General features: G+C 47.2%; 4 protein-coding genes and 1 long non-coding RNA gene across 9 annotated transcripts in view; 2 read left to right on the top strand and 3 right to left on the bottom strand.

Annotated features, from left to right (window-relative positions):
* The window catches only part of LOC310746182 (GTPase IMAP family member 1-like), a 70,278-nt gene that overhangs the window by 11,712 nt on the left and 31,748 nt on the right, over positions 1–26,818 (top strand). The window contains exon 6 of one of the 2 annotated variants that reach the window (XM_083580015.1): positions 474–1,673. The exons of the other annotated variant lie outside the window; for it this stretch is intronic. Coding sequence (XP_083436141.1) covers positions 474–1,303 — 830 coding nt within the window. The 3' untranslated portion in view covers positions 1,304–1,673. Of the gene's footprint in view, positions 1–473; positions 1,674–26,818 lie in introns of those variants that run through there. 2 annotated transcript variants of the gene reach the window in all.
* Positions 1–26,818, bottom strand: part of LOC310746166 (GTPase IMAP family member 4-like) — a 187,440-nt gene that overhangs the window by 157,889 nt on the left and 2,733 nt on the right. The gene's annotated exons all lie outside the window — the stretch shown is intronic.
* LOC310746207 (GTPase IMAP family member 9-like) lies at positions 4,659–9,062 on the bottom strand. 3 transcript variants are annotated; one of them, XM_083580049.1, is made up of 3 exons: positions 8,928–9,062; positions 6,692–6,756; positions 4,659–6,009 (listed from the first exon to the last, which is right to left on the bottom strand). In XM_083580049.1, exons 2-3 carry the CDS (start codon positions 6,729–6,731, stop codon positions 5,360–5,362), a joined length of 690 nt encoding a protein of 229 aa, XP_083436175.1. In that variant the 5' UTR covers positions 6,732–6,756; positions 8,928–9,062; the 3' UTR covers positions 4,659–5,359. The 3 variants fall into 3 exon arrangements, with proteins under 3 accessions (XP_083436175.1, XP_083436176.1, XP_083436177.1); XM_083580050.1 differs by having other exon boundaries at positions 8,887–8,952; XM_083580051.1 differs by lacking the exon at positions 8,928–9,062 and having other exon boundaries at positions 6,692–6,775.
* On the top strand, positions 12,496–15,678 carry LOC310746318. The gene is made up of 2 exons (XR_014540622.1): positions 12,496–13,991; positions 15,409–15,678. It is a non-coding gene; the product is annotated as an uncharacterized lncRNA (long non-coding RNA).
* The window catches only part of LOC310746205 (GTPase IMAP family member 9-like), a 56,185-nt gene continuing 50,681 nt past the window's right edge, over positions 21,315–26,818 (bottom strand). Inside the window, exon 3 of the mRNA XM_083580046.1 lies at positions 21,315–24,277. Within this exon, the coding sequence (XP_083436172.1) occupies positions 23,616–24,277 (662 nt within the window). The 3' untranslated portion in view covers positions 21,315–23,615. The remainder of the gene's footprint in view (positions 24,278–26,818) is intronic.

The raw sequence follows: 26,818 nt of genomic DNA, 5'->3' as shown, positions 1-26,818 counted from the left end.
CTAATTTTAATGGGAAGGAAATACAGTGGAACCTCGGTTGTCGAACACCTCAAACATTTCGGGTTTTGAATGCCGAAAACCCGAAAGTAACTGCTCCAGTTTTTGAATGATTTTTGGAAGCCGAACATGCTACGCGGCTTCCTTTTTGAGTTTCCCTATTGTACTGAGGCTTCCGTATTGAGTTTTCGGTTTTCAAACGTTTTGGAAACATTCTTCCGGAACTGATTACATTCGAAAACCAAGGTACCACTGTATCAGACAAGCAGCAGAAGCGAATCCCCATCCTATTCTCCTGCCTGATTTCCATCCCAAAAAACAAACAGGTGAGCTGCTGCCATTTTCACCCCCTCTGCTTCGCTGGACGGCAGTGAGGTGTTGCATTGAATATCAGAAAAGGGTTGAGGTTCACCTGGAGAGAACTCGAACCCTTTGGTTGCTGATCTCCTGTTCTCTAACATCTCCATTGCTCACAGGAGAAGACAGAGAACTGAGGATAATCCTCGTCGGTAAAACAGGCTGCGGGAAAAGTGCCACGGGAAACACCATCCTTGGCCGGAAAGAATTTGTGTCGGTGCTCAGGCCAGGAACAACAACTGTGACCTGCCAAAGAGGCCAGGGGACCTGGAATGACAAGACTGTCTTGGTGGTGGACACAGCAGATATTTTGAGCTCAGGTGCCTTCAGTGATGAAGAATTAGCAGCCCAGATCATCCGTTGCATTGAGCTGTCCAGGCCTGGTCCCCACGCTCTGGTTTTCGTGACTCAGGTGGGCCGTTTCACAGCAGAAGATGAGGCGGCAGCGAAGCAAGTCCAGGATGTCTTTGGCTTGGAGGTCACCAAGCACATGGTGGTCTTGTTCACCCGCAAAGAAGATTTAGGTGGAGGCTCCTTGCGGGATTATGTGGGGTGGTCAGAGAACAAGGCTGTCAAGGAGCTGATGGAGAAATGTGGCCGCCGCTTCTGCGCTTTCAATAACAGGGCAGAAGGGGAAGAGAGGGAGGAGCAGGTCTCCGAGCTGATGGACATGATCCACAACATGGTTCAGGAGAACGGAGGAGGCTATTACATCAACGAGCTGTACTTAGAGCCCGACATAACCAATGCAGATCTCAGGAGTTACATGACAGGGAACAGATGGGCCAGGCAAAGAGCAGAGCAAGTTTCCTGCAGGAGGCAGAATGTACCGCGTCTCGTGGCAGATTGGTTGTTGGTCGCTACGGGGACTGCAATTGGGTGCGCTTTGCTGGGGTACATTATTTGGCGTGTGTTTTCTTACTTTCATGTTGGGTCATCTGCCTCCTAAAATAGCTCATATTGGTCTTTCATACCCTCTCCAGCTGTTTTTGGCCTACAACTCCCATCATCCCTAGCTAGCAGGATCGGTGGTCAGGGATGATGGGAATTGTAGTCCAAAAAACAGCTGGAGACCCACATTTGGGAGACCCTGGGATAGAGTGTCAGACTAGGAAATCCCTGACTGCTCAGGGTTCAGATCCTCACCTCTCAGCCATGAATCTCACTGGGTGACCTGGGGCCAGTCACTCACTCTCAGCTTAAACTACCTCACAGTTTTGTTGTGAGGATAAAATGGGGAGGGAGAGAATTGTGAACTCCTTGGAGGAAAAGGTGGGATATAAATGTAATTAATAAAGAAATAAACTCTTGTGTGGCAAGATGAGCAACTTAACTTGGAAGGTTAGAGTTCAATGAGAGGCAGTAGTGGTTTGAATGTCAGGCTCAGAGCTGGGAGAGCTGGGTTCGAATCCCTGCCACTCAGCCATGAAGCTCACTGGGTGCTCTGAGTGCCATAGGTTCACCACCACTGCTCTAGAGCAATTGCCTTCAATGTCCTAAAATAAGAACCAAGAGTGCCCACTATTTAAATACGTGACCAGAAAATGGGGGTGGGGGGGTTGTGCAGAGAGGGGGCTGCTATCCGTGAAAGGCTCTGGCTGCCTTTCTTGAAAATGCTCTGGCCATGTCAAGTTGATTTCCCAAGGCGGCTGGCTTTGCACCAAAAGCAATGTGTAATCACATCTGGCTTTCTTCCTGCCTCACCCAAAAGCAACTTCCTGTGTTCTTCTCAACCTACATGGCTTAAAAGCCATGCTCAGTTTTTCTCCTTCTTGCAGTGATACGGATTCACATGACTCTGCAACAAAGCTATTTACCAAACCAAAGAAGCCTAGAAGAGTGTAGAATGCGGCCTTGGGGGAAGGAAGACCCCTCTGTGCTTGTGTGTGAGTTCAAGACTGTGCAAAAAGGGGGGTCAGATTTCCTAGAAGTGATGAACAGAATCTAGGAGCCACTATGTAAGACGAGCCCAATATTTGGATCTGGCCAGGGACCCACCTAGTCCTGCATCCTGTCACAGCCACACGCTGTGATTCCCAAACAGTGGCATTCAGAGGCGATTGGAGACTCTGCTGCTCTTAGGATATGTGGTTCCAGTGGCGTAGGAAGGGGGGTGGGTGGGTGCAGACAGCCCCGGGTGTCATCACTGAGGGGGGCGATGGCACACCGCGGGGGGCAGCACTTACCGCAGGGCCTGGCCGGCAGCGCCCCTGAGCCACGCGTCTCTCCTGGGGGTGGCGTAGTGGCGTGAGCACCTGCAGGCTCCATGCTGCCCGAAACGGCAGCTTTGGGCTTGCGTCTGCCAGGCAGACTCCGCAGAGGCTCCACGCAGTGTGCTCTGCTCCGGGCGGCCAAGCAGCTAGCTATGCCACTGTGTGGTTCCAGCCACAAATACAACCTGAGCATAGGGTGGAGAGGCTTGCAGTATGAACACCCCAATAAATCTTGCTTCCAGTTCTTGCTATGCAGAACTGGCAAAACTGACATATAAGCTACGGGACAAGGATAACTGTGACTTTAAAGATGAACGGGAACCCTTTACAAAGTATGTGAAGACGCAACAAAGTGAACTGGACTCCTTGGCTGGCTTTGAATAAACATTCACAAACTTTTTATTGATAACCATCAGCTAAATAGTTTGAGGATCTCTACAACTGTGTAACATGTAGAGCATTTTTAGAGAAATCAAAGCCTGGAACTGAGGGAAGCTGGTGTGGGGGTGGGTGGGTTTTGTGTTGGAGGTTGGGGGGAGGGAGGAAAATGGGGATAAGGATGATATGTTTCTGGATAATATGTTTTGTTTTAATTTTGAATAAATTTTTTTAAAATAAATGAATCTTGCTCCCCCAGTTTGGGTCCAGCACAGAGCAAGGCGAGGGCTTACTAGGATAGCTCAGTTGGTAGAGATCTCAGGGACGTGGGTTCAAGCCCCACTTTGGGGGGAAGAGTCCTTCATTGCAGGGGTTGGACTAGATGGCCCTTGGGGTCCCTTCCAACTCTGCCATTCCATGATTCTTTGTTTTTCTGGGCAAGTCCCTGCAGGCAGGCATCCCGTGGTCAATGGGCTTTGGTCAAGTCAGGCGGAGACAGACCCAGATTGCCACAGGTTTGGGGGCGAGGGGACCAGTGTGGGCAGGGGCTGTCAGGAAGATGGAAGCAGGTCTATTGCAGTGGTTCTGAAACTGTTTACTCTGGGCTAGACTTTCAGAAGAAAAATTTGTTCACATTGTTGCAGGCAAACATGCTGTACAGTGGTACCTCGGGTTACATACTGTCAGGGCTGCCCTAGGTCCCAGCTCACAAAGGACCAACGCTGCTTCGTTGTTAAGTATAAAAGTCTTTATTAAAGTTCAGTCTCACTTCCAGAGCCGCAGCGCGCAGCCCCACGTCTAAAGTGTCAGACCACTGATGCTCCGTCTGAGTCTCCTCCCCCCTGACACCAATTTAAGATCCTAGCCTTGCTCCACCTTCTCCGCTGCTCCTTCCTCCTCTGGGTTCGCCTGCCCGCCGGGGTTCCGCCCTTTCTAGCCTCTTCTCCCGCTGATTCCCCTGAGCCTTCTCCCTCCCTCCGGCGGGCTTTAGGAGCTGGTTCCCCATCCGGGTCTCCTGCTGTTCCGCGCGCCTGCACATTTGAACTTGGCGCGCGCGCCCAGCCAGCAGCTTTCCTCCTGACCGTTTCACTGCTGCTCCCACTGCTTCCCCCTTCGGGGGGGCTAGCTGCAACTGACCTCCCTTCCGTTCCCCCACTCTCCGATGGAGGCGTGGTCAGCCCTGACTCATCTTCTCTCCCTGCTGGAGGAGACGCTGGCCCTGACACATGTGACTCCTCCCCCCCACTATGCTCTGGTGGGGAAACTGGTCCCGATCCTCCACTGCTGCTTTGGGGTTCCCCTCTGGCTCCTTGTTTCTGGTGCGTCCCCCCTGGGACCCCCCTTGCCCTGACCATCGGCGCCCCCTTCTGGGAATCTTCTGATTCGCTGGAGAAGCTGATGGAATCTCTCGGGCCACTGTCATACTCCCCTACGCTGCCCTCGGATTCTTCCCCTTCGCTCTCCAATTCCTCTCTCCCCATTCCTCCTGCTCCTGATTCCCTGACACATACGCTTCAGGTTACAGACGCTTCAGGTTACAGACTCCATTGGCTAAAGTGGTGCTTCAGGTTAAGAACAGTTTCAGGTTAAGAATGGACCTCTGGAACGAATTAAGTACTTAACCCGAGGTACCACTGTAGTTCCTGGGTCTTGCCAATAAAACTCAAACACGTTGCAGGATTCCCCCCCAAAATAGACCAGAGACGATGAATATTTCATCCAGCAGAGCTTTACTGCTACTGAAGGCAGATGAGCATCATGGTCACAAATCCAACACATTCAGGATTGGCACAGTCCATAAGAATTCCACTTGCAGACTTCAACTTACAATAACCTATAACAACACCTTCACACTAAGCATACTATGTACAGAACAGCACAGCAGAAGGAAAAGAAAGAGAAACAGAAACCCAGGCTCCTTCTGGCCTCAACTTTTATAGAAAGAAAAGAAAACAGAACCAGTTTAAGGCAGCTGGACTCAGCTTCTCTGAAGGAGTAACCCAAACATCATGAACCTTCTGCTTGTTTCTTTCACACAGAGAAGCTTCCAGAACCTTCTTGAATTAAATAGAATAGGAAAGATCTTTCTGCACTAAGAAAATGCAAACTGACAGTTATTAATATTGCAGTTGTTGTATAAGGGATTATTATTATGACCGGAATGTAATGGAAATTAATAAGATTTTGGAATGCAGAAATAAAGAAAATAACCAAGCCATCGATTCTAGCATGCGGGGGGGGGGGGCCACTATCTAAATTGTATGACCCAGTATTTGAATGATTGGTATTAATAATTGTATTATAAATTGGTATTGTTATAATGAGGCTATTATTGGATAGTAATTGAAAAGAAAAGAAAGCAGTGGTGGGCAAACATATCTCCATCCTTGATTCCCGACTCCTCACTGCCGATATTACAAAATGTTACAGCATTTTGAGCTGTCCTTTTTGAATTGTTCTTCGGTGTACAGTGGTCTTCTGCCATTGAGTGCCACCAAGCCATCAATCATCTCAATGAGCTTCTTCACCTGAGTCTGCTTTTCTTCTCCATTAGCCACATTGTTAAAAGCAATCATTCGTCTTTCGGACATCTCAATCAGATCCTTCAGGTGCCCCTCAGCGCCTGCTATGAAGTCATTTATAGTTAAATGATTCTTATCTAACTCATCTTTATAGGTGAATAAAAGAATCAGATAGTTCTTTCCTTCATCCTTGAAGAGCCTTTTCACGAGCTGAATTGTTTCCTGGTCCTCCTTTGTGATCTTCCCTGCTTTTATCACGACGAGGATGGCGTGAGCTCCAGGAGAGACCATATCAATGCACTTCTTCAGCTCCTCTCGTGTGAAGCGTTTCTTATATGCTGTATCAAAGAACCCAGGTGTATCAACAACAACAATTGTCCTGCCACCTATAGTGGCTTCTCTTCCTTTGCAGGTCTTGGTTGTTGAATCAAGATTGGATGTGCTTTTAAATTTCTCAGCCCCCAGGATGGTGTTTCCTGTTGCGCTCTTCCCGGATCCAGTTTTGCCAATGAGCAGAATTCTCAATTCTTTGTCTGGTTTGGCTAAATAAGAGATAAAAAATACCATGTCAGCAAAGTTACTGAGACTAACACACACACACACACACACACGTCTTACAAATGTTTCATAGGTGTGCTACTTATTAGTTACCTAATTTGTTTTACAAGAAAGGCGATTCTGACTAAACGTCAAGAAGAACTTTCTGATGCCAAGAGCATCAGACTTTCCTTCCGTGGAGGTTTTTAAGCAGAGGTTGGCTAGCCATGTGCCACGGGTGCGGTAGTTGTGATTCCTGCATTGCAGGGGATCAGACTAGATTAATAAACAACTACCTGACTTTTAGGGACGCCGGTGGTGCTGTGGTCTAAACCACTGAGCCTAGGACTTGTCGATCAGAAGGTTGGCAGTTCGAATCCCCGCAACACGGTGAGCTCCCATCACTCGGTCCCTGTTCCTGCCAACCTAGCAGTTCGAAAGCACGTCAAAGTGCAAGTAGAAAAATAGGTACCGCTCCAGCGGGAAGGTAAACGGAGTTTCCGTGCGCTGCTCTGGTTCACCAGAAGCGGCTTAGTCATGCTGGCCACATGACCCGGAAGCTGTCTGCGTGTCTGCGGACAAACGCTGGCTCCCTCAGACTTGTTTGTGGCCACCTTGAAGTCATAAGCAAACCATGCAGCATTTGTTTTGCTACCTCAGGATGGTCAATATCAGGAAAAGACTCACCTTTGGCCATGCTGCCTGTCGCAGAAAGATAAGCTGCCATCAAGGTTCACGGCAGTCCAGAAATCCTGCATTTAAAACACCAAAAGTCATTTGCAGAATTCCTGGGGGACTCTCAGTGTTGCAGAACTCAGTTTCTCTCCAGGGACTTTCCTGTTACTGGAGTCCTTAGTCAAAAACAAAGTTTGGGGAATACGTAAATTGGTCCTCTCTGATACCTAAGACTGCAAGCCAAGAAGCTTGGAGCAGGAAGCAACATTCAAAGAGATAAAAGTTGCTGGCCTTCTGCCTTGGCTTCAGTGAAAAAATGAACTCCTTGTGAGGGGTCCAAATCCAAAAGGAAGAACCAAAACTTAGAGGTCTTTGCATTCCTACTTGTTGTACAAGGCAAGAGCGTTTGCAGATAGGCTCAGTACTGGGTAAACATGGTAAAAATCAAACTCTAAACCGAATGACTTCACCTGAGAACGCCCCTCCTACATTCTAGCCACACCAAAGAGGGAGCAAGCTTGTTTTCTATTTCTCTGGAGGGCAGGACCCAAACCAGTGGATTTGATTTACAAAAAAGGAGATTCTGACTAAGCCTTAGGAGGAACTTTCTGAAAGCAAGAACTGTTTGATGGTGCAACAGACTCCCTCAGAAGGTGGTGCAATCTCCTTCCTTGTAGGTTTTTAAACAGGCTGGGAGGCCATCTGTCATGGATTCTTTAGATGTGATTCCTGCGTTGTGGGGGTTGGACTAGATGGTCTTGTGGGAATGTTCAGGGTGGCAGGAGAGAATATATTGTTTATTAATATCCTTCCTAACTTGCGCTAGCAAGTTTCTTCACTTAGCAGAGTGCAGTCTGCTTCTGACGCAGCTGGTTGCAAACTCATGCGAATTTCTTAAGACAATACACAATTCAATCTGGCTTGTCTAGATTGAGATATGTTCTAATATTCCCTGTAAGACCCTTTTGAATCCCTCCTAAAAGAATAAAGACACAACAGTCTTATTCATAAGTAACAAAATGTAGTTTTACTTATGATGAGGCTGTGCGCAGTGTGATCCCTGAAGGCAGGCTTAAGGCTTAAAGTTACAAACATGTAGAAACAGGTTTACCCCATATGGGAGATGACCTGGGGAACTGCTGTGGCAGCCAGCAGTCCAATCCAGGTGAGGCAGGAAGCAGGCAGGACAAAAAGGGGAGGAAGGGGGAAGGTGGCAGGGTGACTTGGCCTTTTACCAGGTCTGGAAAGGTCACACCCACCCACTAGTCACATGCAACAGGAAGTTTCAACTGGCTGGACCAAACATTCCCTTGCATGTCCACTCTAGCAAAGCAAGGAATGTTGAAATCAATGGAAAATGTAAGGAGCCATATTGGTTGCAATAACATCTGTCACATGAAATGTTTAAAGTAGATAGAAAGAATGGTTTTTCGGACCAAAGCTGACAATTCAAAAAAGAACTTCTACAAAACAAAGAGAAGCTTTTTTTAAAAATGTATAAATCTGTTATTAGACTGGGAAACAAAAGACGAGTCCTTTCTGTTGGGGATAATTCAGACGGAAATTCCCAGGTGTCAGGAAAGGTTATTTATGTATGCTACTACTGCGGCCTGTGTTTTGTTAGCCCCCAAATAGAAAACGAGCGAGGTCCCAACCAAAGGAGAATGGCAACTTAAGTTGACTGAATATGCACAACTTGCAAACTTAACGTACAGAGTAAGAGAACAAGAAGAACATATGTTTAGAGAAGATAGGAAAATGTTTATTGAATATATGGGAAATAATTGTGTACAACTGAAAATGCTGGCGGCATAAAAATAAATTCAGCAGTGTAAATAAGTCTGGATGGATGCAATAATGGAATACCGAATGGTTTAGTTTTTGTAAAATATGCAGGGATTTATGATATGCAAAAGGAACCATGGAAAGAGAAGAAGGGAAGTCATTGCTATTTTAAGGATGTAAAATGAGTATTTTAAATTGTAAAACAGAAAATTTAATAAAAATTATATAAAAACAGAAAGGGGAGAATCCTTGGCATGGATTGTGCCCCCCCTTCCCCTTCCTTTTAGAGCATCTCCCGGGAGGGCAGACTTTGCCTCCAACCACCAACCGCCCCTACAAAACCAGGTGTGGTAGGAGCATTGTGGGATTTGCAAAATATTTTCCCACCGTCCCAATTTCCTCCTGGCAGGAGGGATCCCCACCTCTGCTTAATTCCACCAGAACAGAGGGGTGTTTTCATTACCTTGACTTCTGCTGGGCAGTTTTCTCAGCCTGCAAGTGTTCCTGGTCTGGCTGTTTCTCTCTGCAACTTCTGGCAGCCTCTGACTCTCTCCGTCCCTCTCAGAGCTCTGAGTCTGATGCAGGTTTTGAGTGCACAGTAATAGCAGAAAGTTTGACATACGCTCAGCAGTGGAAAGTGAAAGTGTTTTCTTCTCAGTTGATTCATCCAGTTACTCATCCATAAAAGGGCATCAAAAGAGCCCGGCTGATGGATCAGGCAAAAGACAGACCTGGAAACCAGGTGCCCCGACAGGGAGCTCACAAGCAAGATATAAACACAATGGCCTCATCCACGCTTGTGATTCTCAGCAGCTGGGGAATTCAGAGGCACACTGAGCATCACCAGAATGCCAAGCAGACCAGAATAACATGGGAACTATGATAAGGCAGCCTTATACAGAGTCAGACCATGTGCCATAGACTCATTACTGCCCTTGATTGGGACACTAGACTTCAGTGGAGGCAGCCTAGAACAGCCTTAGCCTTTTTTGCTGCTGCATCACACTGTGGGCCCATGTGAAGCTTGCGGTCTGCTGAGGAAGGAACTGACCGTTTCCTCACAACAGAAGAAAGCCAGTTTCAACCAGAATACTGTTACTTTCCAGATGCCAGACCACACCTGGTCAGACCACACCTGGAATCCTGTATCCCGTTCTGGGCAATACAATTTAAGAAGGATGTTGACAGGCTGGAAGGTGGGCAGAGGAGGGTGACCAAGAGGATCAAGGGTCTGGAGACCAAGCCTTGGGAGGAACAGTTGATGAGGTTGGGGATGTTTAGTCTGGAAAAGAGGAGACTGAGAGGAGATAGGAGAGCCATCTTCAAATATCGGAAGGGCTGTGCCATGGGAGGGGGAACAAGCTTGTTTCCTCCTTCTCTGGAGGGGAGGACTCGAACCAATGGCTTCAGGTTATGAGAAAGGAGGTTCTGACTAAGCATCAGGAAGAACCTTCTGACAGTAAGAGCAGTTTGACCATGGAACGGTCTCCCTCGGGAGGTGGTCTCCTTCCCTGGAGGTTTTTAAGCAGAGGTCGGAGGGCCATCTGTCATGGATGCTTGAGCTGAGATTCCTGCATTGCAGAGGGTTGGGCTAGATGACCTTTGGGGTGTCTCTTCCAACTCTACGATTCTATGAATTAGCTTTCTACTCTCCTTTCTGTTAAATGACCCAAGAGCAAATTGCCCACCCTTTCTTGGGGCTTACCTCTGTGGCTTTCAGCTAGTTACGCCTGTGCAGTATGGCCTGAGATCAGGACACTTTCCCCAGGCTAAGCTTGCCTGGTACACGCTGGAAAATTCAAGATTTCCTGCCAAACCACACAGGAGAACCACTAGCCCCACATGGGGCACCATCTGTTAAAGAAAATTCTGGGTTGAGAGACTACTCAGCAGCCCAGCTCGTCGGGGTACCAGTCCCCCAGGGTCCCTGCGGTCAGTAAAAGAAGGAAATTCCAGCCAGGCAATTTGGAGCAAAACATCAGTCAGTAGACTTAGGTTCTTTATTGTTGCGCAACAGGTTCAACAGCAGCAGCAAGTGAAGCCTGAACAAAGGGCGACATTGATTTTTAAGAGTTCCCACCATATCCCAGAATACAGTTCAGACACCATCATCAATACATCATTGCTACATCACTAAAACATCAGAAAGGGGAGGGTTATACCCGATTAACATAAACAGACATGTTGGGGCAAGTCCCCAAGAACAAGATTAACATAGGCTAACACCTCTTAATTGCCCACCATCCAAAGTATAATTCCCTTGGTATCTAGATCCCAAATCGGTGATGGGATTCAGCTCTCCTTGGCTAACAATAAGCTCTGGGCATTTCCTGGGAAGGCAGGAGTGTATGTGTCTGAGGGATTAACACACTCCATATATATGCATGTGAAATAAGGTTTGCGTGCAGCATAAACAAAACATAGCATGTGAAATGAAACTGCGAGATCTCTGCTGTGCTGTTGTGCAAAGAGGAGAGAAACTGCTATCTTGTTTTGCATTTAAGGTTGAGCAGAAGATAGATACGACTGATATGAAAAATTCCTGCCTATCGGGGTGTACCACACAAGGCAGGGTGCTATTTCTAACAGTGCAAATTCTCAGAAATGGTCCACAGCACATAGATTTCGCTTTCTCTTTCACTGTTTACTCCCATAGTTTCCCTGCAGCTTTCTCTGCCTTCCTTGGCCTCCTGAGCAGGGAGAGCCTTCTGAAATCTCAATCAGGGATAGTCCGACCATGAGGTGGGAGAATGCATGTTCTCAAAGAGCCCCTGTTTTCCAGGGACAGCCCAGGAATTGCATAAGCCATCCCAGTTTCTGATTTGATCCTGGAATGCCCTGGTTTTCCTTTTCCTCCCCTCAAAATATCGGAGAACAATTAAAAGTGGTGTGTAGGAGCAAAAATGGACTCCTGTTTACCCTGAAAATAAAATTCCTGCACCAAACAGAGGAAATGGTGATGGTGGCGCACAAAGCCCCTCCTATAATTTTGAAGGAAAAGGTCACCAATCCCCTTTCCATTCTGTAATTGCAATGCTTCAGCGGCCAGCCCTTTCTCAGGAAACACTGGGAGTGTTTATTCCTTAACTGAAAATGGAGCCTTGCGCTGTCTGTTGTTGTTTAGTCGTTTAGTCGTGTCCGACTCTTCGTGACCCCATGGAACAGAGCATGCCAGGCACTCCTGTCTTCCACTGCCTCCCGCAGTTTGGTCAAACTCATGTTTGTAGCTTCGAGAACACTGTCCCACCATCTCGTCCTCTGTCGTCCCCTTCTCCTTGCGCCCTCCATCTTCCCCCAAATCAGGGTCTTTTCCAGGGAGTCTTCTCATGAGGTGGCCAAAGTATTGGAGCCTCAGCTTCACAGTAGCAGTAGCAGTAGCAGTAGCATAATAATAATAATAATAATAATAATAATAATAATAATAATAGTAATAATAATACGACCTGCCCATCTCGCCCAGGTCTTTAGCAGGTGCTAGTAGTGGTGTGCTCTGTTGGCTATTTGCAGTTTAGTAGCGCAGAGAGCTTGCTGGGGAGACCATGCATTAAAAAGGGACTAAAAAATAGCTTAAACAAGCTTTTAACTACAAAAACAAAAACTCCTTTTACACTAAATACATCAACAAACAAACCAGACCCAACCACCAACCCATCCCCCAGGGTAATGGGAGAGCTAAGTGCTGCCCCTTATATATTACACCCAATTGCTGACACACCTTAATCAAATACAACTCAGCAGCACCTGCTACGTTTCACAGCTGTAAAGCTGGGTCTCGTTATCCTGCTCTGGCCCTTGCTCTGGCTCCTTAAAGACATACACATCGGGTGGAACAATGATGAACCTTTACATTTAAAGTAACCATTCAACATGCTCGCCTCAAGATGCATCATGTCTCTAGCCATGGCTGCAGAAAGAGAAGGCTCCCCCTCTCACACGCATGAAGCCATAGTGGAGGGCTCCCCTAAAGGCGCTGCGAAGGGCACCCCGAGCAGCCAATAGGATTTTTAAAGGGCCTTTTCTTCCGGCAGGAAGGTCCCGCCTATGAGGCTTGTAATAACTAGAAGAAAGGTGAGGGGTGATCATATTGACGGCCCCTCCACCTCTGATGCCAGGCCCTACAGGGCCCACCCTAAAAAGAAAACGTGTATTCCCAGAGGAGCTTGTGGCTGAGAGCGACACTTCTCTGTCCAGTGGGGATGTTGTGCAGGAATTAATGTGCCAGAACCGCAGCCTACAGTGTCGCCTGGCCCAGCCTGAGGAGCATTTAGATAAGTCTAAGTCCCCTCGTTGACGCTCTCGCAAGGATAGGCAAAGGCATAGGTCACCCGTTCGAGTTCACCTGACAGCTCCTCCAGCCCTGATTTGCGCAGAACACGATGCAAGAAGAAGAGGTCTTGCAGATCAAGGAAGCATGGGCGTAAGTGCAAGAGGGACTCTTCAGATTCTTTGGATCTCTCAGGTACGTGTGATTCCTCCTGTGGCAAGTTGGAAGAACACTGTAAGGGGTACTGGGTTACTACCCACAAGGCCCCTGGCCTTCCTAGTTGGATTTGGGAACGTCACACCCGGCGCCATCGCCACGCTTTTGGGGCCAGGGAACCATGCGGGGAAGATGGGCTGGATGCAAAAGGGAGAGTGCGGGCGTCAAGCTTCAAGCGGACGGATCAGCCACCTGGCTTCCGGCTAAAAAAGAATCTTCACAACCACATCCTAAATGGGGAATCTGTAGATATCTTTACTCTGCTCTCCCCGGCTTCTTCTTGTAGTTCCAAGTTTAAGCCAGAATCGCGTCGTAAAAAGGATAAGGCAGTGGATGTTGATAGAACATTTGATAATTGGTTAATCGCTTACACATCCTACATGGGGTTGGTGGCCGCCGCTTACCCCGACAAGGCATGGCACCTAGCCAACTACCAAGGCATTATTTTAAAAGCCGGGAAAATGGCACGGGACTCGGGGGCTTTAGCGTATGATGAGGATTCCATGAGAGGGCTGCTGAAGACCCCAAGGCGTGGTGGGACATTAAGGACAGTGATATTTGGTTCGAAGTAGTGGCACCACACTTCCAAAAAAGGGCTTTTGGGGGGAAATCAGGCAAACCCTCCTCCAAAGTACAGAGGGTGGCTACGCCAGCATGCTGGGAGTTTAATAATGGGTTGTGTAGCAGAGACAGATGCCATTTTGACCATGTGTGCGAGCGCTGCGGTGGTCCTCACCCACGGACTAAGTGTTTGCGGGCTAAGCCTCCTTTTCGCGGTTTTTGAAAGACAGGATCGGGGAGTGGATCCAGGGACGCAAGACTCAGGAGCCTCTACCTCTGGAACCCAACAGGCCAAGGCTGCCTCTAGAAAATGAGGTTTTTTCCGCCCTAACCCCAATCCCTGTCTGCCTCTCAGCGATCTTACCTTTGTTACAAGTTTATCCCAACAGGACTGCAGCCAACTACTTGGAGGCAGTGTTCCGCCACAGCTTCCACATGCCCGTCTCCAGCTCACCGGTATCCAGAACCCCTCCCAATCAAAAGTCGGTAAGGGAAATGCCCCTTGTTGCATTTAACAAAATCGAAAAAAGCAGCGTTTAGGTGTTTAGTAGCCAGCACTTTCCCTGCCCCCCTTTTCAAAAAAATTATAGTTTCCCCACTTGGCATAGTGCCCAAAAAACTTCCCGGTGAGTTTCGTATGATACACAATCTGTCATATCCTAGGGGTGGGTCTATAAACGATGCCATACCACGTGAGCATTGTTCTGTAAAATATGTGTCCTTGGACGTGGCCATCAGAACGATTAGGGATTTAGGCCCAGGGACCTTATTGGCAAAACGTGACATCAAGTCAGCCTTTCGACTGCTCCCAGTTCATCCTGAGGACTTTTGACTCTTAAACTCAGGGACAGTTGGTATTTTGATAAGGCTATGCCTATGGGTTGCTCTGTGGCCTGCGCGGCCTTCGAAACCTTTAGCATATTTATTGAATGGGCCATCAAAAAGACATCTGGTTCCCCTTACATCACCCATTATTTAGATGACTTTTTGATCATGGGGCCTGGGATTCCCCCTCCTGCGCCCTATCCTTAGCTACTTTCATGTGTCTTGCGGCGGACTTTGGCATACCTTTGGCTGCCGACAAGACCGAGGGCCCTTCTACAGTCCTTTCCTACTTGGGTATTGAACTGGACACACATCAGCAATCATCACGCCTCCCGCAGTCCAAACTCGAATCCTTAAAAGTCTTGCTGGAAACAATGCTGGGGGTTAAAAAGACTACACTTCACCAGGTTCAGTCCCTAATGGGTCATCTCAATTTTGCATGTAGGGTAGTTGTGCCAGGTTGTGCTTTCTGTGCCCCCCACCATAGCATCGGGGTGACAAAGCAGATAAAGGATGATTTGAAGACTTGGCTTTCTTTCTTTCTTTCTTTCTTTCTTTCTTTCTTTCTTTCTTTCTTCCTTCCTTCCTTCCTTCCTTCCTTCCTTCCTTCCTTCCTTCCTTTCTTTTCTTTTCTTTTCTTTTCTTTCTCTTTTTTGGCTTGCATTCTTGCAGGATTATAACGGGGTCTCGTTTTGGCAGAGAAACCTCAATCCTGGGGTGGAGTTCCAGGTCCATTCTGATGCTTCTGGCCGCTATGCTTTTGGCGTGTTCTTCAAGGGCCATTGGTGTGCCGAACCGTGGCCATCCTCTTGGCACGTAGCAGGGATCACTCGCGATTTACCTTTCCTTGGGTTTTTCCCTATTCTAGTTGCCATTCGCATCTGGGGAACCCTCTTCTCGAATTCCAGGGTCTGTTTCTGGTCTGACAATCAAGCGGTGGTAAGAGTTATATCCAGGCAGTCGGCAAAGGGTGCTGCGCCTGTTCGTGCTGGAGTGCCTGCGGCACAATATTTCCTTCACAGCCCATTTCATACCTGGTCTTAACAAAAACATTGCTGATGCATTGTCTCATTTCCAGATGGAGCGTTTCCGCGAGCTGGCACCAGAGGCAGCCCAGACCCCGGACCCCTTCCCAGACGATCTGTGGGAGATTGGAAGTGAGAAGTAAACCAGGGAGCATTGTCAGCATTAGCACCTTCCACTAGACGTTCTTATTCCAGGGCCTGGGATGCCTTTGGGCATTTTCATGGCTCCATAACACGGCGCGCTTCCGAGGAGGAGGTGCTTCAATTCCTGGTTCTCCTAAAGCGCAAGGGCCTTGCCATTAAAACTTTAATGCTTTACAGGGCAGCTATCTCTTTCTTTTGTAAATTCCTTCATTGGCTGGACCCCTGTGACAAGAAGCTGCTGGCTGGGTGGCGTCGCATCATCCCCCCACGTCAGGATGGGAGGAAGCCCATCACTATCGACGCACTCAAACTAATTTGGAAAAAAATTACCAGAGATCTGCTGGTCAAATTTCGAAACACGTCTCTTTTGAGCAGCATTCTCCCTAGCCTTCTTTGGTGCCATGCGCATTGGGGAGTGTTTGGCAGCCGGGGCCCCTCAATCAGGGTTGGCGGATACGGACATTAAGTTCTCGGGGGATACTGTGAATGTCAGAATTTGGTCATCAAAAACGGATCAATTGAGAAAAGGAGTCACATTGGTGCCTGCTCCGACGGAACAGGAGGGGCCCTGCCCCTATCGGGACACACGCTGCTTCTTCAGGGTCCGGCCTAAGTGCAAGGGCCCTTTCTTCATACACACAAACACGCGCCCTTTCTCGCGATCCCAATTCACTGAAGTCTTGCGCAAAGTCATAGCGGCCTGTGGAGCTGACCCCCAAGTATATTCTGGGCACTACTTCCATATCGGGGTTGCCACTTCAGTGGCAGTCCAGGGTTGGGACCCAGCCTGCATCAATACACTGGGGCGCTGGCGCTTGGCAGCATATAAAAGCTACATTCATCCCGGCTCCTCCTCCTTAACACTTGCAATTTAACTTTCTTACAGGTTTACCCACCACAAAGATCTGGGTTGTGGGGCACAGCATTGTCCATTGGGCAGCGGAGCATGCCTGGTCGCACAATGGGGGTCATAACCTTAACATTCACCCCAAGGTACGCATTTATTGGATGGGCCACCGGGGCATGCGTTGCCCGGGCTTGATGCCCGTACTTAGTAAGGCCGCAGTGGCGCACGGCCCCTCAAGAGTCTTGATTTTACACCTGGGGGAGAATGATCTAGTCGAACAAAAAGGCATTGCCCTGACCCTTGCTGCAAGGGCAGATATAGAAAGCTTGCATGCCTTGTACCCAACAATGGCCATCGGCTGGTCCAATCTCCTCCCCCGTCTCCGCTGGAGGGGGGTTCCCAATCCCTCTCACATTAATTATGAGGTGGGGAAAAATCAACAGGGCCATGCCCAATACCATGCGGCTAATTGGTGGATTCTCTATCCCATACGCCTCTATCAGGGCAGAGATGGCCGGCTTATTCAGGGCGGACGGGGTGCATCTGACACCATTTGGGAATGACCTCTGGCTGCACGACTTGCAACAAGTCCTCAGGGACTGGGTAGACAGCAAGGTTAGAAGGCAGAGTATGGGTGATGGTTCCTCGGTTGTGGGACTCTTGGTGGCAAGGCCCTTAGGGGGTCTAGGGTGGCAGTTTTAGGCCTTGGCAAAGTATCCTTTATCACCAATTTGTGGGGGATGCATTCATGCTCCCCCCCCCATGCGGCGGCGCTTGCAGGGCCCGTTAAAGGGCAAAACCGGGAGTCCCTGGCCCTAGAGCGGCGGCATGTAGGTCAAACTCCCGGGACGAGGTCGGAGGAAGGACATGCTGTGTAAGTTTGCGCTTTGCAGTCCCCTCTCACTGCATCTCATCTGCCTGCATGTCCTCAGCCAGGAGGGCTGAGAGGGTTACCTGCCAAGGCCTGTGCCAAGTTTCCCACGTCTGAAGCTCAATAAAGTTGTGGCCAATTTGAACCCCATACTCTGTTCTCGTCTCATCATTTGGGGTAAAGGAGTGGGCACCACAGGCAGGGTTTAGTGTGTGTGCCCACAATAGAACTTCCCTTGCATAGCTAGATCCTGGGGCAAGTGGGTGATGGGATTTAGCTTTCCTTGGCTAACAATAAGCTCAGCAATTGTCACCTCTGGGCATTTTCTTGGAAGGGAGGAGTGTATGTGTCTGAGGGATTATGGTGGGAGGGAAAAGAGTCCTTTTTCCAAGGGCAAAATGGCATTGGAATGGAGGAAATTGGCAAAGGGGTTGATTTATATGATTTATAAAGCTAGGTATCTTCCCTGAGCTGTCAAGTTGAAAGGATACGTTCAGGCATAATATTTGTAGCATTTAATAACTTTAAAGATGTGCCCCCCTCCCGTAATTTCAGTAACAACATAAATTCCTGTAACACACTCCAGATATATGCATGTGAAATAAGGTTTGCGTGCAGCATAAACAAAACATAACATGTGGGATGAAACTGCGAGATCTCTGCTGTGCTGTTGTGCAAAGAGGAGAGAAACTGCTATGTTGTTTTGCATTTAAGGTGGAGCAGGAAATAGAAACCACTGACATGATAAACAGAATGCTCTTCCTGCCTATCGGGGTGTACCACACTAGGCAGGATGTTATTTCTAACAGTGCAAATTCTCAGAAATGGTCCACAGCACATAGATTTCACTTCTGCTTTGTTTGCTCCGATAGTTTCCCTGCAGTTTTCTCTGCCTTCCTTGGCCTCCTGAGCCGGGAGAGCCTTCTGAAATCTCAATCAGGGATAGTCCGACCACGAGGTGGGAGAATGCATGTTCTGAAAGAGCCCCTGTTTGCCAGGGACAGCCCAGGAATTGCATAAGCCATCCCAGTTTCTGATTTGATCCTGGAATGCCCCAGTTTTCCTTTTTCCTCCCCTCAAAGTATCGGAGAACATTTCTCAGGAAACACTGGGAGTGTTTATTCCTTAATTGTAAATGGAGCTTTGCTCTGTCTGTTGTTGTTGTTTAGTCGTGTCCGACTCTTCGTGACCCCCTGGACCAGAGCACGCCAGGCACTCCTGTCTTCCACTGCCTCCCACAGTTTGGTCAGACTCATGTTTGTAGCTTCGAGAACACTGTCCAACCATCTCATCCTCTGTCGTCCCCTTTTTCTTGTGCCCTCAATCTTTCCCAACATCAGGGTCTTTTCCAGGGAGTCTTCTCTTCTCATGAGGAGACCAAAGTATTGGAGCCTCAGCTTCATGATCTGTCGTTCCAGCGAGCATTCAGGGCTGATTTCCTTCAGAATGGAGAGGTTGGATCTTCTTGCAGTCCATGGGACTCTCAAGAGTCTCCTCCAGCACCAGAATTCAAAAGCATCAATTGCTCTGTCTACTCATAAGTAAATCCCACGGTATTCAATGGTGCTTACTCCCATGTAACTGGGTGAAGACTAGGCAGCTTCACACTGCAAGCCGAACCATGTTTACTCAGAAGTAAGTCCCACTGAGTTCAATAGGATTTCCCATGGGGCTGCCCCTACAAATACCAGACAGATGGGCGATTAAAAGGTCTGAGGAACAAGGAAGTGGAATGAGGGATGCAGGACAAATTTGATCCAGCTTCTATTGAAAAGTGAAAAGTATTTGGTCCGAAGTTGTAAGTGGGACAGGGGGAGGGGGTTAAATATGCTCTCTGTTCCTGTTTTCGAATATGCAAATAAAAAAACAGTTGTTTTCTGGAGATGGGTGTTAAATCAGGGGTCAGCAAACTTACTGCGCCTTGGGCCAGTGTCTCCAGCACTGATCGCATGGCGGGCCGGAGGGCTGGGGAGTGCGTGCCCATATGCGTGCACACACGCTATTTCCAGCACATTTCCAGGTTGGAGGAGCACTGGAAATAGTTTGTGTGCATGTACACAGGGCTCCTCCGACCAGGATGTGCACCGGAAATAACAGTTGCGCATGCGCACAAGCTATTTCCGGTGCTCCTCTGACTCGGAAGTGGGCAGCCGTGCAGCACAGTGCCAGTAAGAGCAGGCGGCAGCAGTGGGGGTTGCTGCGGGCCTGATAAGCAAGTCCCTCTGGCCTTATCAGGCCCGCGGGTCTTAGTTTGGGGACCCCGGTGTTAAATAATTCCCTTCCCAAATGGTAAAATTTCAGAACTTTGGGAAGAGGTTCAAGCATGTCTCTTGCTGTGCAGGACCTGGTGTCCAGGCACTCATTAGGAATTCAATGTACATTTAATTGGCTGTAGGGCGGTAAATGTGTCTGGCTTAGAAACAGGCCTCTTTTGGTTTCCTGGGGCTTATTCCCAGGAAATGGGTGCAGGATGGCAGTCTAGGCTTTGGTTTAGGATCGGTGTTTGGGGAAACGGGGTTATTAAGCCTTTGAAATCTGTCTGTCCACAGTCAGGTGGGGGTTGGGGAGGGAGAGAGACTGAAGCAGCAATGACTAGACGCTGCTCTCTAACTTTGTGTTATGACATGCCCTCCCCATGGCATGGGATGTGGGTGGCGCTGTGGTCTAAATCACTGAGCCTCTTGGGCTTGCCGATCGGAAGGTCTGCGGTTCAAATCCCAGTGACGGAGCGAGCTCCCATTGCTCTGTCCCAGCTCCTGCCAACCTAGCAGTTTGAAAGCACACCAGTACAAGTAGATAAATAGGTACCACTGCGGCGGGAAGGTAAACAGTGTTTCCGTGCACTCTGGTTTCTGTCATGGTGTCCCGTTGAGCCAGAAGTGGTTCAGTCCTGCTGGCCACATGTTCAGGAAAAGCTGTCTGTGGACAAACGCTGGCTCCTTTGGCCTGAAAGTCAGATGAGTGCTGCAACCCCATAGTCGCCTTTGGACTTAACTGTCCAGGGGTCCTTTACCTTTACCTCCCCATGGCAGCCACATTGTGCTCTGCCACACACTCCTGCCAGCAATTTTATGACTACTGCCTCCCACCACACTCTCTCCAAATTCAAAATGTACCCCTGATCCAGAAAGGTTGGTGGCCGTTTGATCCAGCTTCCATTGAAAGGTGGAAACAATAAATTTCCACTTTCCAAAGCAAAATGAAACACAGCCAGTCTGTGGGCAGACATACCATGGTCAATAGGCTTTGGTCAAGTCAAGCTGAGACAGACCCAGATTGCTAAAGGTTTGGGTGAGGGGACCAGAGCAAGCAAGGACTGTCGTCATCATCATCATTTATTTATATCCTGCCCATATGTCTGGCTTTCCCCAGCCACTCTGGGCGACTTCCAACAAAAGATTAAAAAGACATTAAAACATCAAATATTAAAACTTCCCTAAACAGGGCTGCCTTCAGATGTCTTCTAAAAGTCAGATAGTTGCTTATTTCCTTGACATCTGATGGGAGGGCATTCCACAGGGCGGGCGCCACCACCGAGAAGGCCCTCTGCCTGGTTCCCTGTAACTTGGCTTCTCGCAGTGCGGGAACCGCCAGAAGGCCCTCGGAGCTGGACCTCAGTGTCCAGGCTGAACGATGGGCGTGGAGATGCTCCTTCAGGTATACTGGGCTGAGACGTTTGGACTTTAAAAGACAGCACTAATACTTTGTATTTTGCTGGGACTCATTTGCCAACTTCTACTTTTAACTATGGATTGCTATGACTCTACCCATGAAAAAGAGGACATGTCCTGGAAAAGGAGGACATATGGCAACCCTATAATGCTTATCTCATTCTATATTTGGGGGAACGATGGGGGTGGAGATGCTCCTTCAGGTAAACTGGGCTGAGGCTGCTTAGGGCTTTCAAGGTCAGCACCAACACTTTGAATTGTGCTCGGAAACGTACTGTCAGGAAGATAGAAGCAGGTTGATTGCAGTGGTTCTGAAACTTTTTACTCTGGGCTAGACTTTCAGAAGAAAAATTTGTTCACATTGTTGCAGGCAAACAGCCTGTAGTTCCTGGGTCTTGCCAATAAAACTCAGGAGCCAGGAGGAGATCAGAGTCCAACGATTTTATTACTTTCCAAGCAGTAGCTTCAGCGGGATCACTTCCACAAAGACTGAACCCCACCCCCCAAACACCGGGGTGGGGGGAGGTTACTTACAGGTTTCATACACAAAGCATTAAAATTTCCTGCAATCATATGCATAGAAAGATTTCTCATTACCTCATTCAAGGAAGCAAACTAGCTGTTGTTAACCAAAACTCATTTAGATACATTTCACTTTAGCGTGCCGGCGATTCAAGCATAAGCATTCGCTGACATAGCTTTAATTTACCGTGCCTGCGTGGCCTTCGAAGAAGAAGAAGAAGAAGAAGAAGAAGAAGAAGAAGAAGAAGAAGAAAAAGAAAAAGAAGAAGAAGAAGTTGTTATTATTTATACAACGCCCATCTGGCTGGCTTCCAACTGAATATTAAAAACAATATAGCATCAGACATTAAAAACGTCCCTAAACACTTATCTTTTAAAAGTATTGTCTGAAAAGTGCAGTATAAATGAGTAACACTTTTTTGTTGCAACAGCTATTGTGCTTTGTATTGCGTGTGCTGTGTGTATAGCGACTTGTGTTCTTTTGATAAGAGTAAAGGCTTTCTCAGCAGTTTTGTAAAGCGATAGAGCTGTCTTTTGAGGCCCTTGGGGTCCCCCACGAGATCAGAAAAGAAATACTTGGAAAAGGAAAAGGGGCAATGAGTAGCTGTGCTTGATTTGTAATATGATGACGGGACACCCAGAAAGTATAAAACAATGCAGCTACACAAGAATATGAATTATTCCCAAAATATAATTACAGACAACAAGCCTCTTACATATGTATCTTAACGGATACCCTCCAACACTTCAAAGCCAAAATCTGGGACTTCGCCTTCCTGTTTTTTATCGAGAGAGCATGTTGGCTATTTTGGTCACTGTGATCTTGCGTGATTTCACACTGTGCCCCCCATTAAAGCACTTTTGGGGGCACGGCACCCCCAAATGTGCATTTTAAGGCAAGATCACAGCCCTGAAAAAAGCACTTTATTGGGGGAGGGGAATTGTGCTGTGAAATTGTGTGAGATCACAACAACCAAAATGGCCGCTGTTCCCTCACCAGAGAAAAACAGGATGTCCCAGTTTTCCCAGGACACTTGTGGAGTATGCCTTAAGTATGTATACAAACTCAATGAAAGGTGTGAGCTTTTGTGGTACAATGAAGTATGACAAATCACACTTGTGGGGGGAGGGGCTAACAAAATAAAATTGGCAGAAGGTTTGGAGCATAAAGACTCTTTGCAACCGATCTGTACAACTTTATTATTTGCACAGCTAAAAATGAAAGCAAGACTTCCTTGACTTTAAAAAAACAGCCAGGGTTAGCATAAATTGTGTCTTGCCTTCTGTGCAAACGGTTGTCTGTGGTAGGAACTCACCTGTGTTATTTGGGAGTTATTTTTTATGCATTTCTTAACTCTGCCTTCTGGGCTAGAGTGGGATGTTTGCTCAGTGTTTGCAAGACATTGTATTATGTTGTCAGAATTTTTAAAAAGAAAAAGAAATAAGATTAATATCACTTCTTTAAACTGAATAATCTATTAAACCCAGGAACCACAAGTGAAGTGGCTGGGGTAGTATTTTTTATGTCATTTTTATTTGACTATTTCCACCATTTGGTTTTGCTTTTGCTTCAGTATATCAATACTGAAAAGCCTAATGAAAAGATTTATGGGAAAATTAAACGGAACAGGAGAAATGAAACATTTGCATTCCAAATAAATGTGCAATGGTGAAAACAGGTCATTTATTGGGACAGAGTGATTTTTCAGCTGTTGTTAAATGTTGCAAAACAACGAAGCATGGGATGGAGCGATGGAGAAATTTCAGAAACAACAATCTGATATGACGGATAACAGCAAAAACCAGGGAAAGAAAGACATAACATCTTATGAGGACAGGAAGAAACACCAGGGACAGAATAATTGCCACACACAGGAAGAACAAGGATATAGTTTGAGTTCCTCACTTGTAGTTTTATAAATCATTTAATGTATCAACACAAACAGAAGTTATTGTCATGGAATTCTACTCAGTATTGATCCACAGCAGAACTCCAGTGTATAGTTAGGAGAGTAAAAACTTTAACATGTTGCAGGATTCCCTCCCAAACAGACCAGAGACAATGAATATTTCATCCAGCAGAGCTTTAGTGCTACTGAAGGCAAATGAGCGAAATGGTCACAAATCCAATACATTCAGGATTGGCCCTGTCCATCAGAAATCCAGTTGCAGCAGACTTAACTTAAACTTACAATAACTTAAGCCTTATCTCCAGCAAGACGTAAGCCAACTCCACCAAGACATGTCCTTATTGAATTGCTCCTCGGTGTACAGTGGTGTTCTGCCATTGAGTGCCACCAAGACATCAATCTTCTCAATGAGCTCCTTCACCTGACTCTCCTTTTCTTCTTCATCAGCCACATTGTTAAAAGCAATCATTCGTCTTTCGGACATCTCAATCAGATCCTTCAGGTGCCCCTCAGCACCTTTTAAGAACTTCTCTAGAGTTGAACCATTCCTATCTAACTCATCTTTATAGGTGAATAAAAGAATCAGATACTTCTTTCCTTCATTCTTGAAGAGGCTTTTCACTTCCTGGAATGTTTCCTGGTCCTCCTTTGTGATCCTTCCTGCTTTTATCACGATGAGGATGGCGTGAGGTCCAGGAGAGACCATGTCAATGCACTCCTTAAGTTCTTCTCGTGTGAAGCGTTTCTTAATTTTTGTATCAAAGAACCCAGGTGTGTCAACAACAACAATTCTCCTACCACCTACAGTGGCTTCTCTTCCTTCACAGGCCTTGGTTGTTGAATCAAGATTGGATGTGCTTTTAAATTTCTCAGCCCCCAGGATGGTGTTTCCTGTTGCGCTCTTCCCGGATCCAGTTTTGCCAATGAGCAGAATTCTCAATTCTTTGTCTGTTCTGGCTAAATAAGAGATAAAAAATACCATGTCAGCAAAGTTCCTGAGACTAGCAAAAAAGAAAAAAGAAAAATGGGCTTACAAATGTTTCATAGGCATGCTACTTATTAGTTACCTAATTTTTTTCTACAAGAAAGGAGATTCTGACAAAACGTCAAGAAGAACGGTCTGATGCCAGGAGCTGCTCCACAGTGATATGGACGCCCTTGGAATGTTAAGTCCTGGGCCATCAAAAGTCAAGAGGTTGCCAAGTTCCAAATCTAACATGCCAAATTCTTTCTGCAGATAAATATCAGAGCACTCCCACTACTCTCTTGAGTAGTTCCCCCCCCCCCAAGGGATTTAAAAGAATTTTATACCAGGTTTTGTTTTGTGTGTATATGCCTATGCATTTAGGAACAGCATTTCGTGACAGATTTTCACATGGGAAAAAAAATTCCCCTTTCAACAGGATATGTGAACCTCTAAGAAGACTCAACCCCATTAACAAAGTGTTTGTCCCTTCTTTTCTCCCACAGCACAAATAATAATAATAATAATAATAATAATAATAATAATAATAATAATAATTTTTATTTATACCCCACCCTCCCCAGTCAAGGCTGGGCTCAGAGCGGCTTACAAGCAATAATAAAAACAAGTTGAATGATTACAACTTAAAAACAAAATTAAAATACAACATTAAAATATTGAAACATTAAAATATTAAAATGCAGCCTCATCGCAGGAGGAGAAGGAAAAGAAAAAAGATAGAAAAGGAGGGAATCAAATTGGTTCCAAGCCAAAGACCAGGCGGAACAACTCTGTCTTGCAGGCCCTGCGGAAAGAAATCAGATCCTGCAGGGCCCTGGTCTCATGAGGCAGAGCGTTCCACCAGACCGGAGCCAGAGTTGAAAAGGCCCTGGCTCTGGTTGAGGCTAATCTGACTTCCTTAGGGCCCGGACCACTAGGGTGTTGCTATTTATGGACCTTAAGGTCCTCCGTGGGCATACTGGGAGAGGCGGCCCCATAGGTATCCTAGGGTCCTAGGCCGTGAAGGGCTTTAAAGGTCAAAAGCAGCACCTTAAATCTTATCCTGTACTCTACCGGGAGCCAGTGCAGTTTGAAAAGCACTGGATGAATATGCTCCCATGGCAAAGACCCCGTGAGGAGCCTCGATGCAGCATTCTGCACTCGCTGGAGTTTGTGGGTCAGTTTCAAGGGCAGCCCCGCCTAGAGCGAATTACAGTAGTCAAGCCTGGAGATGACCATCGTGTGGATCACTGTGGCCAGGTTGGGGCAGGAAAGGTAAGGGACCAACTGCTTGATGCGGTGAAGGTGGAAAAATGTCGCCTTGGTTGTTGATGTAACCTGCGCCTCCATGGAAAGGGAGGCGTCAAGGATTACACCCAAACTCTTAATGGAAGGCAATGGCACTAATTGGGCCCCCGCAAGAGAAGGGAGTTGGTCCCTCATCCCCATGCCATCCCGACCCAGCCATAGGACCTCTGTCTTCGAAGGATTTAGTTTCAATCGGCTCCCACGAAAGCATCCAGCCACAGCTTCCAAGCATCTGGTCAGTGTGTCCGGGGCCGAGTCGGTGTGGCCATCCATCAGCAGATAGAGCTGAGTGTCATCAGCATATTGGTGACAGCCCAGCCCAAAGCTCCGGATAATCTAGGCAAGGGGGTGCATAAAGATGTTAAAAAGCATCGGGGAGAGAATTGCGCCCTGCGGCACTCCACACACCAAGGAGTGGCGCGACGACATTTCCCTCCCTAGTGCCACCCTCTGTCCCCGACCAGAGATAAAAGAGCACAACCAGTTACGGGCTATGCCCTGTATCCCCACGTCTGCAAGGCGGTGGTCCAGAAGATCATGATCGACCATGTCAAAGGCTGCTGACAAATCTAAAAGGATCACCAGTCCTGACCTGCCTCGATCCAGTTGTCTACGGAGGTCATCTGTTAGGGCAACCAGAGCCGCCTCGGTCCCAAAACCAGGACGGAAACCGGATTTCTATACGAGATAGAAATCAATGGAAAGTGTAAGGAGCCACGTGACAGACTGGCTACAATGTCATCAGTTACATGAAATGTTTAAAGCAGACAGGAAAAATGTTTTTTGGGACCAAAGCTCACAATCTGAAAAGAAACTTCTATTAAACAAAGAAACATTTGTCCAAAATGTATAATTTGTTATTAGACTGGGAAACAAAAGACAAGCTTGTCAAAGTCTCAATGACACACTGGGCAATAGATATAGGACACAATATAGATTTTAACCTCTGGGGAAAATTATGGAAAAGTGACTTGAAGTTTACAGCATGTTATTCTTTGAAGGAGAACTACCTGAAAATGATTTACAGATGGTACTTTACTCCGAGTAGACATGCTAAGATGTATAAGACAGAATCAAATAAGTGCTGGAGGTGCAAAGAGGTTGAGGGAATGTTGTTTAATATGTGGTGGACTTGTAAAAGGGTAAAAGAGTATTGGGAAATTATTCATAATGAATTGGGGGGGGATTTAAAAGTGCTTTCCCCAAAAACCCCAGAGTGCTTTCTG

Source organism: Podarcis filfolensis, assembly GCF_964270895.1.
Source record: "Podarcis filfolensis genome assembly, chromosome: 12".
Taxonomy (NCBI): Eukaryota; Metazoa; Chordata; class Lepidosauria; order Squamata; family Lacertidae; genus Podarcis; species Podarcis filfolensis.
The sequence above is the reverse complement of the archived record's forward strand: the minus strand, read 5'-3'. Positions and strand labels throughout refer to the sequence as shown.